General features: G+C 50.2%; 2 protein-coding genes across 5 annotated transcripts in view; both read left to right on the forward strand.

Moving 5' to 3' along the window:
• SPAG5 (sperm associated antigen 5) overlaps positions 1–2,305 on the forward strand; it is a 12,398-nt gene extending 10,093 nt beyond the window's left edge. The window contains exons 19-23 of the mRNA XM_042442240.1: positions 338–418; positions 1,068–1,208; positions 1,671–1,745; positions 1,953–2,033; positions 2,125–2,305. Of these exons, the coding sequence (XP_042298174.1) occupies positions 338–418; positions 1,068–1,208; positions 1,671–1,745; positions 1,953–2,033; positions 2,125–2,196 (450 nt within the window). The 3' untranslated portion in view covers positions 2,197–2,305. The remainder of the gene's footprint in view (positions 1–337; positions 419–1,067; positions 1,209–1,670; positions 1,746–1,952; positions 2,034–2,124) is intronic.
• A 2,835-nt stretch (positions 2,306–5,140) lies between these two features.
• On the forward strand, positions 5,141–12,990 carry ALDOC (aldolase, fructose-bisphosphate C). Of its 4 annotated transcripts, none has more exons than XM_042442762.1 (9): positions 5,141–5,225; positions 8,484–8,656; positions 9,318–9,529; positions 9,848–9,902; positions 10,194–10,354; positions 10,454–10,537; positions 10,685–10,859; positions 11,405–11,604; positions 11,804–12,990. In XM_042442762.1, exons 2-9 carry the CDS (start codon positions 8,533–8,535, stop codon positions 11,897–11,899), a joined length of 1,107 nt encoding a protein of 368 aa, XP_042298696.1. In that variant the 5' UTR covers positions 5,141–5,225; positions 8,484–8,532; the 3' UTR covers positions 11,900–12,990. The 4 variants fall into 4 exon arrangements, with proteins under 4 accessions (XP_042298696.1, XP_042298697.1, XP_042298699.1 ...); XM_042442763.1 differs by having other exon boundaries at positions 5,147–5,233; XM_042442765.1 differs by having other exon boundaries at positions 5,148–5,225; positions 8,487–8,656.
• The last annotated feature ends 205 nt before the right edge of the window (positions 12,991–13,195 follow it).

The raw sequence follows: 13,195 nt of genomic DNA on the forward strand, positions 1-13,195 counted from the left end.
GATGAGCTTTGAAATCTTTCTCTTGGCATCCTTTTGCACCCGCAGGGCAACTGTAGTGCTTGCAGAGGAAGGGATGAGCTTTGAAATCTTTCTCTTGGCATCCTTTTGCACCCGCAGGGCGACTGTAGTGCTTGCAGAGGAAGAGATGGGCTTTGCAATCTCAGTCTTTCTCTTTGCAGCATTATCCCAGGGACTAGCAACTTAGCGAGGCTTTGGCTTTTCCTCCGTATCCTCGCTCACAAGGGCCTGCGTGCCTTTGGGGGGGGGGGCCCCAAATCCCTTTCGGAAAAGCTACCATTAATCCCCCCTCTCTTTCTGTCTCAAATTTCTCTCAAAGAACGAAAAGGACCTGCAGAAATTGATGCGGCAGCAGGAGGAGAGGCTTCGGATGTTTAGTGACCAGAGCCGGGAGGTTGCGGTAGGTCTCCGTGGGGCGACCCGCGTGTGTCCAGGGATGTAATTTATCTCTATCTATCTATCTACCTACCTACCTACCTACCTACCTATCTATCTATCTATCTATCTATCTTCTTAAGCTCATCCCAGCTGAACTCAAACTCTGGGTAGCAGAGTCTGCTTTTGTTGGCGTTCATAAACTCAAAATTTCGAATTATGGAACCGGGGAAATAATAGAATATATACATTAATGTCATAAATGAGCAACAGCTTGTATCTTTGATCTTCATATTTAAGATCCAGAGACACTTACCTTTTGACACTAAAAGAAACTAAATGCAAAGGTTAGGAAGTCATTTACTGCTGTGAGCATTTTTAGAAATGTTGTTCCTGGTTTGCTGGTTTGTTTCCTCTTCGTCTTGTTTGTCGTTACGATATATTATTATTATTATTATTATTATTATTAGTATGCTTTATTTATATAGTGCTGCATATAGTTTATGCTTCGTGTTGGATTTGCTGCGGTTGTCATTTGAGTGTGTATTTTCAGTTTCGGGGCAAGATTTTCCCTATACTTGGCTGGAAAAGGGGCTAAGATAGATGACCTTAAGGGATCCCTTTCCAAGTCTGACCCTTTCTCTCTCCTTTTCCTTCCTCCCTCAAAATCCCAGCTACTGAAAGAGGAGGTCTCCCAGTTAAAATACGGCCTCCAGAAGTCAGAGACGGAGGTGGCCACACTTTGGCAAGAATTGCGGGCAACAAAACCATCGGAGGAAGATGAGACCCGGGGGAAAATCTGGCTGCGGCAAGAGGTAAGGTGGGCATGGCGGCGCCCGCGTCTCACAGTTGGCATGCATAATATTGTGAATTTGTACAACTCTTGGAACGCCAACCTTGCAGAAAGGGCAGCCTTTGGATACAGTCAGCCCTCCGTATCTGTGGGTTTTCTTTTTACCCACAGATTCAACCATTTGAATCCATGGATCCCAAAAATCTAAACTTCAGCAAGCAAACCCTGATATTATTATTTATTTATTTATTTATTTATTTATTTATATGGCACTGTAGATTTTGCCATTTTTTGTTATAAAGGAGACCATTGCGTTTAATGGGATTTGAGCATCCACAGGTTTTGGCGTCCAAAGGGAGGGAGGTCTCCCGGAACCAAACTCCAGGCAAGGATACCAAAGTGTAAAGACGATGGCAATTGCCATTTTAATAATAATAATAATAATAATAATAATAGTAACCGTCTCTTTGCGGTCCTCTTTCAGGTGGGGAAATTGAGGGACCTCCTTTTGCAGAAGGACGACGAACGCGTGGAGCTGCAGAGCAAGTACCAGGGCCAGGTGAGAGACATGCCTTGCAGGGGCGTTGTGCGTATGTGTGTTGGCGCAGGAGCGGATCCTTCCGAGAGTTCGGAAATCCCCTTTCCCACCCGTTTTACAGACCCTCCAGAGGTCCATAACCCCCTCCTTGGTTAAGATCGACCTCTGACAACAAAATGTCCTCCTCCATCTCCATTTGACTTCCATTTCTCCCTCTATGGTCTCCAGGTGAGGCTCCTCGAAAGCCAGCTGCACCAAGCGAAACAAGCCCTGAAGAAGCATGAAAAGACTGCGATGGAGGTGAAGGAGGTGAGTTTCTGGGAAGGAGGGCCCACTTGGGGGTCCATTGGGCATCTATAGGGTAGGCTTGCATCTTCTGACCCCTCGCTTTTCCCCGCAGGTGTTATCCACTTTGCCCCAGGACCTCTCCGCTGCCTCCGAGGTGCGTCGTCTCCTCGAACTACTCCCCTGAAAAGCCCTTGGGAGATCCAGTGGTCCTTTTGTGGGCGACAGAGAGGACCCCTTTTCTCTGCTGCATCCTTTCTGTATATATGTAAAGTAAAATATCCATGTTGGTTTTGTCTTGCAAAACCTGGCTGCCTCCTGTTTGTGTCCTGTTTGCCTCCTGAATTATGGCCCCGATGAATTTGGTGGGGTTTTCTTAGGCAAGGGAGACCAGTTCCTTCCTCTGCAATAGAGCTTCTGGTGCCCAGTATTCCTTGGTGATCTCCCATCCAAGGACTAACCAGGGCCGACCCTGCTTAGCTCCCACAATCAAAAAACATTATCTGGTGCTGCCTTTAGCATATTTAGGCTCCACTCCGAACCAAGTTTGGCGTAACCCAGCGTCCCACTTCCACCAAATGCAACGCTTTCCAAGCTCCGCCAAGCTGTGATCCTCATCATCCCCAAGACTGCTGGGTCTTTCAGTCCAACAACATCTGGGTGGACCAGTCTTAGACATCTTCCTCCCAGACTAGAGATGCTGAAGGCCTTTTTTCCCCATCACTTTTTTTGGGGTGAAAACAGGGAAACAGGTGGAAAAGTAATTTCAGAAATTGCAGATTCGGGGAAAGGGTCTGAATGCCTGGAGTGAAGCGGGATACAGGTGCGCCTCTGCGCCGAGAGAGAAGGAGACGACTCTGAACAGGGATGCGGATTCGAGGGGATGACAGCGGTAGGAAATGTAGGGCAGAGTGGGGAGGGAGGAGAGGACGGAGGGGGAAAACAAAAAGCTAGGTCATCCGGAAAGGAGGACGCTGAAGGGCAGGAGAGGAGAGGCCTCTCTTCTCAGGGGAGGAAAAGCAGGCGGAGGACCTGAATGGAACAAGCCGGGGGCGATGGGTTATGCACTCCATGTGGAAGCAAGAGATGCTAAAAAGGAAGGTGTCAGATGGAGGGAAAGGGATGCAGGAGCCTTGAAAAGCTGAATCACCAGCTGTTCCCAAGCCGCTGTTGCAGCGTCATTATTATTATTATTAAATGCTTTATTATTATTAATTGCTGTTTGACGGTGGATTACTCTGCCTCAGCGTTTACCCGAGTCCACCATTTTGGAGGTCTTTAAGCAGAGGCTGGATGCCAAAACCAAGGCTGCTCTCCATGCCAACCTGATCACTTTTTATTGCACGGAGAAAGCTCAGGGCCAGCTTTCCGGTGGCAGGGAATTCTACAGTGTGGATATAAAACTTCATAGAGAAACCCCTTTAAAAGGCCAAATTTCCTTTGCAATTTCGCAGAGCTCTTCTTTAGCCAAGCCTTGCCACAAAAATGTAGCTCTGTGCAACCCAAAAGCCTTCAAAAACGTCACTTAGTAAAAATAACCCCACATCCTCTAATGCGCTGGAGCTGTTTGCAGAGTGCACATGGAATATCTTGCAAAAAGGGGTTTATTTTTGCCCTAAAAGAGCCTTGATGGCTCTTTGTTGCTGCATCATCCCAGCTGGCGCTTGCCTGCATGGCATCTGATAGGCCCCATTCCGCCCTTTTCATGCATAATGCATGGGACTGGCGGCGCATGGATTTAATAACAGACCGGACGAGGCCAAACTTGCCTGGAACCTGATCTTGCCCAAGATGGAGGCTTTTCTTGGGGGAGGGAGTCAGTTTGGGGGGTGCAGCAGGAATAGGATGCAGTTTTCATAGTTGTGGAGCTCTGGCTGGTGCGTTTCTTCATGATACATTTATATATTTATGCATTTGCACATTTATATATTTGTGCATCCTGCATTGGTTCGCTTATGTACTTGTGCATTTATGAATTTGTGCATTTAAATATTTATGCATGGTGCATTTATATACTGGTTCATTTATGCATTTGTATGTTGGGACATTTTTGCATTGGTGGGTGGGTGGCACAGGGCCCTGCCCTCTGTGCATGCTCAGAGGTACTCTCTCACTGCTGCCAAGGAAAAACAAAGTGTGCCAGGTGGTGTTTGCCCCCCAGTTTAAGTCTTCATCCTCTTGGATGAAGGAGATCACCTGGCTGGATTTATCTATGGCCCTCCATGACCTTCGGGTCGGACTATTGCGACGTGTCCGACGTGAGGCTCCTCCAAGACTTTTCGGACATCTCTGACTGGCTTATTATCTCCGCCGGCTGAAATGGAAAGGGTTAGTGATGACCGCAGAGGATTTCTTTGGGACCATGGCACCATCCTCCATCCGAAGGGAGGCTGTGGTCCAGTAATTGGACGAAGACGAGGAAGGATAACTTAGCAGACAAGACCCTGAAGTGTCCAGAGGTTTAGAATGTCCAAGTCACACTCTCTCAGCCTCGGAGGAAGGCAATGGTAGGAACTCATTTGGTGCCAGCATCAATAGTACAGCATCAATTCTGTTGTAAGACTTCTGGCTGGGATGGATGCAGTTTCCCTAGGCATGTGCAGAGTGCATGTTTTTTCAGCAAAGAAGGTCGAATGGCAAAGTTTGACGCTTCTGCGAATGCAAACTGTGATCGCCTTTGCCTTTGCTGCCGCAGCGTCACACTTCTGGCTCCTGATGCATCTGAGGAAGTAGTACTGCCGAGCCCAGTATCCCCCCATCCTAGGGTTGTGCATTTTTTAGTTTGGCGGCATGCATGCGACATTTTTGCATTTGTCTGCATTGAATTTTGGGAGGAGGCAAGCCCAGGATTTGCACAGGAGAGGCATCTGTTCCTTCTTCCATCCAAGCATCCCTTTTTGCACCTGGTTGCAATGTTAAATCTAGGAAGGAGAGCCTTGCAACCAGGTGCAGCTGGCACTCTGCACATGCTCAGGGGCTGCAAGGGCAAACCCTCAGCAGCAAAGGAATGGCCTGGGAATTAAGTGCAGAAAATTTGCATCTTTGGTCAGTCCAGGTTTCTTGGTGGGAGGGGGCCAAAGGGGGCGGGGCAAGGGAGGAGGGGCGTGGTATATCCTAATTAGCCCCTCCCCTCCCCATCCCTCCAGAGTCACGTAGCTCTGCGGCATCCAGAGCCAGAAGCCTTTGGAAGAGAAGCAGCAGCAGAAAGAAAGGAAGGTAAGGAGGTAAGAAGAGGGGCCAGGATCGGGCCCAGGGTGGCAAGGATCGGGCCACTGGCCCTCTTTCTCTTTGCATGCCAGCCCTGGAAGGGGTCTGCCCCCCAAAAAGAGGGGTCCCCCATCTCCTCTCCCAGGGAAACCCAGGGGCTGCTTTTCTTCCCTCCTCCTCTCCCCCCAAAATTGGAGGGTCCCTGGTGGGTCTGCCTAGTCCCTTGGCACAAGGGGCCCCTTTCTATGGTTGGAATTGGGGCACCCTCTTGGCAATGCCAGCCTGGCAGGGATAGGATTTGGGGCTCCCTCCCCATTGAATGGCTCAGATTCCCTCTCCATCTCCAAATACTAAAGCCAATGACTGCACTTGCCCATAGAGAAACACTGGAGAATCCTTGCCCATAGAGATACATTGAGGAACACTTGCCCATAGAAAAAGATAGGAAGCATCTCCAATGGTTCCCTATGGGAATACTTGCCCATAGAGAATCATAGGGAATAACTTGCCCATAGGGAAGCATTGGGATTTACTTATCCATAGAAAAACATAGGAAGCATCTCCAATGGTTCCCTATGGGCAGGTATTCTCCAATGGATCCCTATGGGCCAGTATGGTTTCCTCTGGGCAAGTCCTGTCATTTGTTTTAGTATATTCCCCCCCCCAAAAAATTAGGGGTCCCTGGTGTTTCCGCCATGGCACAGGTGGCCCCTTCTCTGGATGCTTTGGGAGGAATGGGAATTGGGGATCCCTCCCCATTGACTTTCTCAGTTGCCCTACTTTCCTTCTCTGTGACTTAGGGGTCTGTTGCGGGTCTGCCTTGGCACAGGTGCCATCCTGGGAGGGATAGGATTTGGGGCTCCTTCCCTATTCAGTTCCTCAGCTTCAGTTCCTTTCCTTCTCTCCCTTCCTCCCAGAATTAGGGGTCTGTTGTGGGTCTCTAGGGGCTGCCTTGGCACAGGTGCCCACCTTTCTGGGTGCCCTTGGCACTGCCAACCTGGAAGGAATAGGATTTGGGGCTCCCTCGCCATTGAATTCTTCAGGTTCCCTCTCCATCTCCAAAGCAGTGCCCTGCCCTCTGTGGATGCTCAGAGGCACTCTCTCATTGCTGCCAAGGAAAAACAAAGTGTGCCAGGTCTGGAGGATGGTAACACTCACAGATGTGCATGCCTCAGTTTGCCAGCTCTGAAGTCCCTTTTTAAGAAATGATTTTTCTCTCCTCTCTTCTAGCATTATTTATTTTTTTACAATTGAATCTCAAAAAGCTGAATAAAAGCAATCTTCCCTTCCTGCCAAGCTAGGCCTTGCCAAGTTGGCATTGCCAACCAAGGCTGTTTCCCCCCATCCCACCCCAAATTGGGGTCTTTTTGGGGTCTCTATGAGTTCATTGGCACAAGCACCTTCTTTTTTCTGGATGGAATTGAGGGCAAGCTCTTGGCACTTGCCAAGGCTGGATTGAGCTGCTTTTGGTGCCATTTTTATACCCCCCTCTTTTCTTCAACTTGGTGGTTTCTTTGCGTTCTTTGGAAGGGAAACAAGTGCATTTATTCCTATTCTGCCCGCTTGAGGACTGGCTGTTTCTTGGCACATAAGTCAGAAACCCAAGTCTCTTGGCACAGTTTTTGTGGAGGGAAGGAGGGAGGATCATCTTTGAAAGAGGTAGCCATAGCCACCTTATTCCTTTGCCAATCATGCCCACCATTTTGCTTCGCCAGTTGTTCTGTGCCCCTGACTTCTCCAAGATGCCAACTAAAAAACTCACTAAATTGTGTATTTTCCATTATATCCTATTGCTACGCACAGGCCCAAACAGATATTTGGGTATTAAACTTTCCCCTCCTGCACCTTGGAGCATCACAGCTTGGCATCTGGGCATCACCAGAGAGAGATTTTGGCCTGAGTTCTTTATGGCAAGTGGGTATGAAACTCTGGTGGCCATTTTGTGGCGACATGGAAAGTGGCCATCTTGCTCAGACATGGAAAACGAATGGAGAGAAAGACAGACAGCTCAAGGTGCCATCTGGAAACAGGGCTGGGATGGTAAAGAACATGCTCCCAGGACTGGCATGGAGGCCACAATCATGGTGGGGGATGGAGATGCCACATTGGCACCTGGAAGGGGCAAAAGACAGATCGGTCAAGGAGAAGGGAAGATTATGGTCACCCTCTCGGGACACCATTTTGAACCACTGGCTGGCACAGGGGAGGGGTAACTTCAGACAGAATATTTTGCCCAATTTGAGGTGCCAGTCGCAATGCCAGCGTACCATGGGCACTCCTTGAGAGATGAACCAGTGGGGCCTGACTGCCCATAGCAATCAATAATCCAAGACGCCAGCCATGGATGGTAATCCCAGATGCCCACATGCCATGCCAGTTGGGCACTCAACCTTTCCAGGTTTTTATGATTCTCTTTATTTCTATCTCAATTTTTCCACACTTGCTGCAATTATTATTGCAGATATTGTTATATTTGAGTCGCGTCTTTCTCCGGCACAAAGAAGGGAATATATAATAGACATTGAACCCATTGAAGCCAGCATCCATCCCGCACCTTCCAGGTGGGTAAACTACAACTATCACCTCCTGTTTAAAGCTGGATGATGGGGTTTGTAGTCTGACCCACCTGGAAGGATGGCAGATTAGGGGGGGTGGTGGTTTTTGCAACTGATCAAAACAATGGGAACATTCGGATAAGACAAAAAGACTGAAAGGATGGAGGAGGGTTGGGCAGCTCTGTTGTTGTGAGCTTTGCTGGGTACATAATCCTCATGTCTAGCTGGCAATCAGGCCATGGGGGGGGGTGCCCACGTGCCTCTGTGCCATCTGCCTGGGATTGTGCCACAGGGCCAGACACGTGTCCATGGCGGCTTTTGCAAGTACGCCCACCCTGCCTTACATAATTTGCCTCCGTCGGTAGGAGAGGAATCCAGGGATTTTGGGCAGGGAGGGTGGCACGAACCTGGGCATGGAGATGAATGACGGGTCTCTCTCTCTCTCTCTCTCTGGGGGTGAATGCGAAAAGCAAAGTGTGCCTCTGAGCATGGGCAAGAGTGTGTTTTGTGTACGCGGCTTCCGCCCACCTCTTGTCCGCCTGGAAAAGGGGACACGGGTTGTAATTTCTGAAGGGCGTTATCTCCATTTCTTTTGAGACAAGAGGGAGAGGAAAAGGAGAGCTGTTACAAGAGGTTTACGTTATTCTGCCCCGATTTATGGGAACCCAAAGGCCTAAGGTAGAAACAAGTGGCATTTTTTTCCTTCCTCCAGTAGCAAAGCAGAGGAGAAACCCTTTAAATAAAATTATAGAGGGAAAAAGATGTTTGCCAAGATGACGCTCCATTACTCAGCGCTCACGACGGAGCGAAAGGGAGAGCTGTTTGACATCGCCCAGCGGATCGTGGCCCCGGGGAAGGGCATTTTGGCCGCAGATGAGTCCGTTGGTAAGTCCCAATATTTAGGGAGTGACGTGTAACGTTACCCTGTAATCGTATTCCTAGTCAATGTAAAAATACAGTTGTATATCATGAAACACACTAGTAATAGAGCGGCAATAAGACATGTAGAAAAGGCAGGTGTACAAGTAGTGCTGGTACCTGCTTAATATACAATGCGCATGATGCAATATCTTTCTCACTTGGAATGCATAACAGAATATGCCGCTCCTGAGTAACACACACACACACACACACCCACACACACGTATATAGTACCTAGCCAAAAGACCACAGTTTATCCACAGTATGGATACCGAGGAAAACAAGAAGCAACCCCTAAACATTGAATGAGTATGTCTCATTATAGACAATAGTAATTTACATTGACTTATCGTTCTGATAATAGGAGTATGCTTTTTCCTTGCATGTTTCCAGCTTCTTCCTTGCAGTTCTTTCTTGCATGTGCCCCTCTTTTTTCTTGCAGTTCTTTCTTAAATGCCACCAGCTTCTTCCTTTCTAGCAAAATAAACATATCATGGGGTTTGCCCAAGAAATGGACCCCTTTTAGAGGTGGGAACTGGGGCTCAGAAAGGTGTTGTGGGGTGTGTCCAAATGGGGGATCCCATAACACCTTTCCGAGCCCAGCCTCTCCTTCCGTCTCTCATAGGAAGCATGGCCAAGCGCCTGAACCAGATCGGGGTGGACAATACGGAGGAGAACCGCCGCCTCTACCGCCAGATCCTCTTCAGCGCCGACAGCCGGATCAAGAGCTGCATCGGGGGCGTCATCTTCTTCCACGAAACCATGTACCAGAAGGCGGATGATGGCACCCCCTTCGTCGACATGATCAAAGAGAAGGACATTGTGGTCGGCATCAAGGTACGACGGGTGGGAACATAAATGTAGTTGGGTGCATGCATGGCTGGGAAACAGTCTCCTTTTATTTTTTGGACAGGAATGCCCAGAATCCCCTTGCAAAGGGGGCACTACAATTGAGGGAAGGGTTAGGGTTAAGTTAAGAAATGTACCCAGTTCCTTGGCATTAGCCATTTGCCTCCTTGCCAAGAGCCACAGACTTTTGAGATGCCCTGTGGACTTTGAGGAGGGGGCTTTGCTGGCCAGGAAAGGAGGTGGTGTTGTCCCCAGTGGATCATGGGTGTTGTTGCCTCAGTGGAGCTGTGCTTCCTTCCTTCGTAGGTGGACAAAGGAGTTGTGCCCCTTGCTGGGACCGATGGAGAAACCACCACCCAAGGTATGACGGTTGGAGGATTACAACTATGCCCAAGGATTGCAACCATAGCTATGGAGGTCTGGTGCATGGCACGCAGGTGGCAGACGATACCGCTGTACCTGCAAATGAAAAGAAAACCCCAAAACTAGGACTCTGGAGCCCAGACTCCACTAGCCCAGACTCACAACCCAGCAAAACTGGGACTTTGCAGGCCAGACTCTACTAGCCCAGACTACAAACCGCCAAAACTGGTACTGTAGAGCCCAGTTTCCACTACACCTTTGTGCTTCCTCCCTCTCTTCTCTCTGCCAGGTCTGGATGGGCTCTCGGAGCGTTGTGCCCAGTACAAGAAGGACGGGGCCGACTTTGCCAAGTGGCGCTGCGTCCTGAAGATTTCGGAGCACACGCCGTCTTCCCTGGCCATCATGGAGAATGCCAATGTCTTGGCACGCTATGCCAGCATCTGCCAGCAGGTGAGGACATCCCATCTTGGCCAAATTTGGTCTGCTAGGAGGTCCCTGGTACATGCCACCGTCTTCTTCTAAATGCTCATTTTGTCCTTTCTGCCACAGAATGGCATTGTGCCCATTGTAGAGCCAGAGATCCTCCCGGATGGAGACCACGACTTGAAGCGTTGCCAGTATGTGACCGAAAAGGTAAGGGCTTCGAAGGAGGTGGAAATGGACATGCCCCCAAACGGTCCTGGTTTTGCGATTAATTCTCGGTGGTGCCACTTTCTTGGACCCTTTTAAACTTTGAGGTACTGTCTCCTCATCTCAGGCTCCCTGTGTTTTGTTTTCCAGGTGTTGGCTGCTGTCTACAAGGCCCTGAGCGACCACCACGTCTACCTGGAAGGGACTCTGCTCAAGCCCAACATGGTGACCCCTGGCCATGCTTGCCCCACCAAATACAGCGCCGAGGAGATCGCAATGGCCACCGTGACAGCCCTGCGCCGCACTGTGCCACCCGCTGTGCCAGGTAGGCTATGAAATTAATGGGGTCGCATTAAGTCAGCCATCAGCTTGGAAGCGCACAAAGATGTGGCACCAGATCCCATCTGATCTTGGATGCTAAGCAGGATCAGCCCCAGTTAGGGCTTGGATGGGAAACCACCAGGGAAACCCAGGTGCTGTGAGGCTGTGTTTCGGAGGAAAGGACTGGCCAAAGCACCTTTGAGTATTCTTGGTCTAAGAAAACCCTAGGAAACATTCACAGGGTGGCCATAAACCTGGCTTAAAGGCACATAGGTGCAGACAAACTACACATCCTCAGATTTCATTGCATGGAACCACAGCAGTTCAGGTGTAATTCATAGTGTTACAACTGTGCAATGCAAACGGGTCTCCAACCTCCCTAAGAAAGGAGTTCCAGAGTTTAGGAAGAAGACCCTTGCAGGGGAAAAGCAAGGCTTGCTTGGGTCCCATCCTTGGTTTCATTACTTGGTGTCCCCAATGGTGTGTGTGTGGTTCCTAAAAGCAGGTATTAATGGCTCTGACAATGCCCCTTTTGCATCCATCCTTCAGGCATCACCTTCTTGTCCGGCGGGCAGAGTGAGGAGGAGGCCTCCATCAACCTCAACGCCATCAACAACTGCCCGCTGCCCAAGCCCTGGGCACTAACCTTCTCCTACGGCCGGGCCCTGCAAGCTTCAGCCCTCAGCGCCTGGCGGGGTGAACGGGAGAATGAAAACTCGGCCACCGAGGAGTTTGTGAAGCGCGCCGAGGTAAAGGAGGGCATGGAGAGATGGGCATTAGTTGGGCATTTCCACTGCCCTCAAGAGTAGTGGATATGGATTTGGGCATGCCTTTATTTGGAGGAAGTTCCCATGGCGTTCCTGGTTTGAATGCAAAGGTCTAGAAAGGGAATCCCATTGTGGGCAAGAATTTGGGTCCAAGATCTCTTCCTTTTTTGTGTCTTTCTAGGCCAACAGCCTGGCGGCTCTGGGGAAGTACGAAGGCTCTGGAGATGATGCAGGAGCCGCGGGGCAATCTCTCTATGTAGCCAACCATGCTTACTGAGTGCCCCCCGTGCCCCCTTCCGGGGCCGGCTTGTAGCCCCCTGCCCCACTGACGGACCCTGCCACTCTTGCTGCCGCCCTCATTTCCAGCCACACCAGTTGCACCCCTCTCGCCTGAGCTTTTTCTATCGTAGCCACAAGAGGAGAGCCAAGTAGCCGCGGAGTGTCTGGCGCCCAATGCGCAAATGGCGTGAGTGGAAGAAGAAATTATAGGACCCTGCAATGGTACGGTGGGGGTGGAAAACGCACCCCAGGCCTACCTTGCAGGGTCGTTGTGGGGCAGTGGGGGAGAATTAGAGCCCAGACCTACCTTGCAGGGTCGTTGCAGGGCAGTGAGGTGAATTGGAAACCCAAACTACTTGCAGGGTCCTTGTGGGCGAGAAGTGAGGAAAGCATAACCCAGCCCTACCTTGCATGTTTGTTGTGGGTCAGCAGGGAAACCATAACTCAGCCCTACCTTGCAGGCTTGTTGTGGGTCGTCCAGGGAAGCCATAACATAGACCTACTTTCTAGGGTTGTTGTAAGTCAGCCGAGGAAAGCATCATCCTGACCTATCTTGCAGGGTCGTCGTAGGCCAGCAAGTCTAACCCAGGCTCACTTTGCAAATGTGAGTTGCAAATTTGCATTTGGAAGCACCAGGGAGATGTTTGTCGCACCCACATTCTGCAGGCAAAAGTGGGCTTCGGGGTGAAAGTGTCACCCCAAGTGTCACCCCTTTCTGTTTCGCAAAGGCTGGCAGGAGATCCCCGATTTGGGAGAGCGGTTGCCCCCTTGCCAGGCACTCCAGCACCCCTCTCTGCCTGCCTGCCTGCCCCACACTTCTGTCAATATTTGGGGTCCTCCTTTGCTCCCTGAGCCTCTCGTGGGGCTCCCCACTTCCATGTGAGCCATAGCTTTGCAGCGGCGCTCCATGTTCATGCCCCCTTTTGGTGGTCCCCTGTGCCACGTGGGCGCCATGGGCCACTATGGGGCAAGGAGCCTGTCGCTGCCGTGTGTGTGACCGTGCGCATGTGAGGTTGTGTGCCATGTGCTCCGTATGCACCCCATGTACTGAAATATTCCCCCGAACTAATAAACCATAGAGGAGTGAAGTGAGATCTGTCTTGGCGTGGCTGCTTTATTGTGTCCTTTGGGGTTAAAAACGACCCGCACAGAAACATAGTGCTCAACTGGATTAAATTCAATGGCCAATGTTCCTTCTTATCGACCGAAAGCGCACCCATCAGTGCGCCAGCGCGTCACGGCGGCATCTAGTGTGCAAATGCGTCACACACAGACAAGGCTCTTTTATTGAAGG

This window comes from Sceloporus undulatus, chromosome 11, assembly GCF_019175285.1.
Source record: "Sceloporus undulatus isolate JIND9_A2432 ecotype Alabama chromosome 11, SceUnd_v1.1, whole genome shotgun sequence".
Taxonomy (NCBI): domain Eukaryota; kingdom Metazoa; phylum Chordata; class Lepidosauria; order Squamata; family Phrynosomatidae; genus Sceloporus; species Sceloporus undulatus.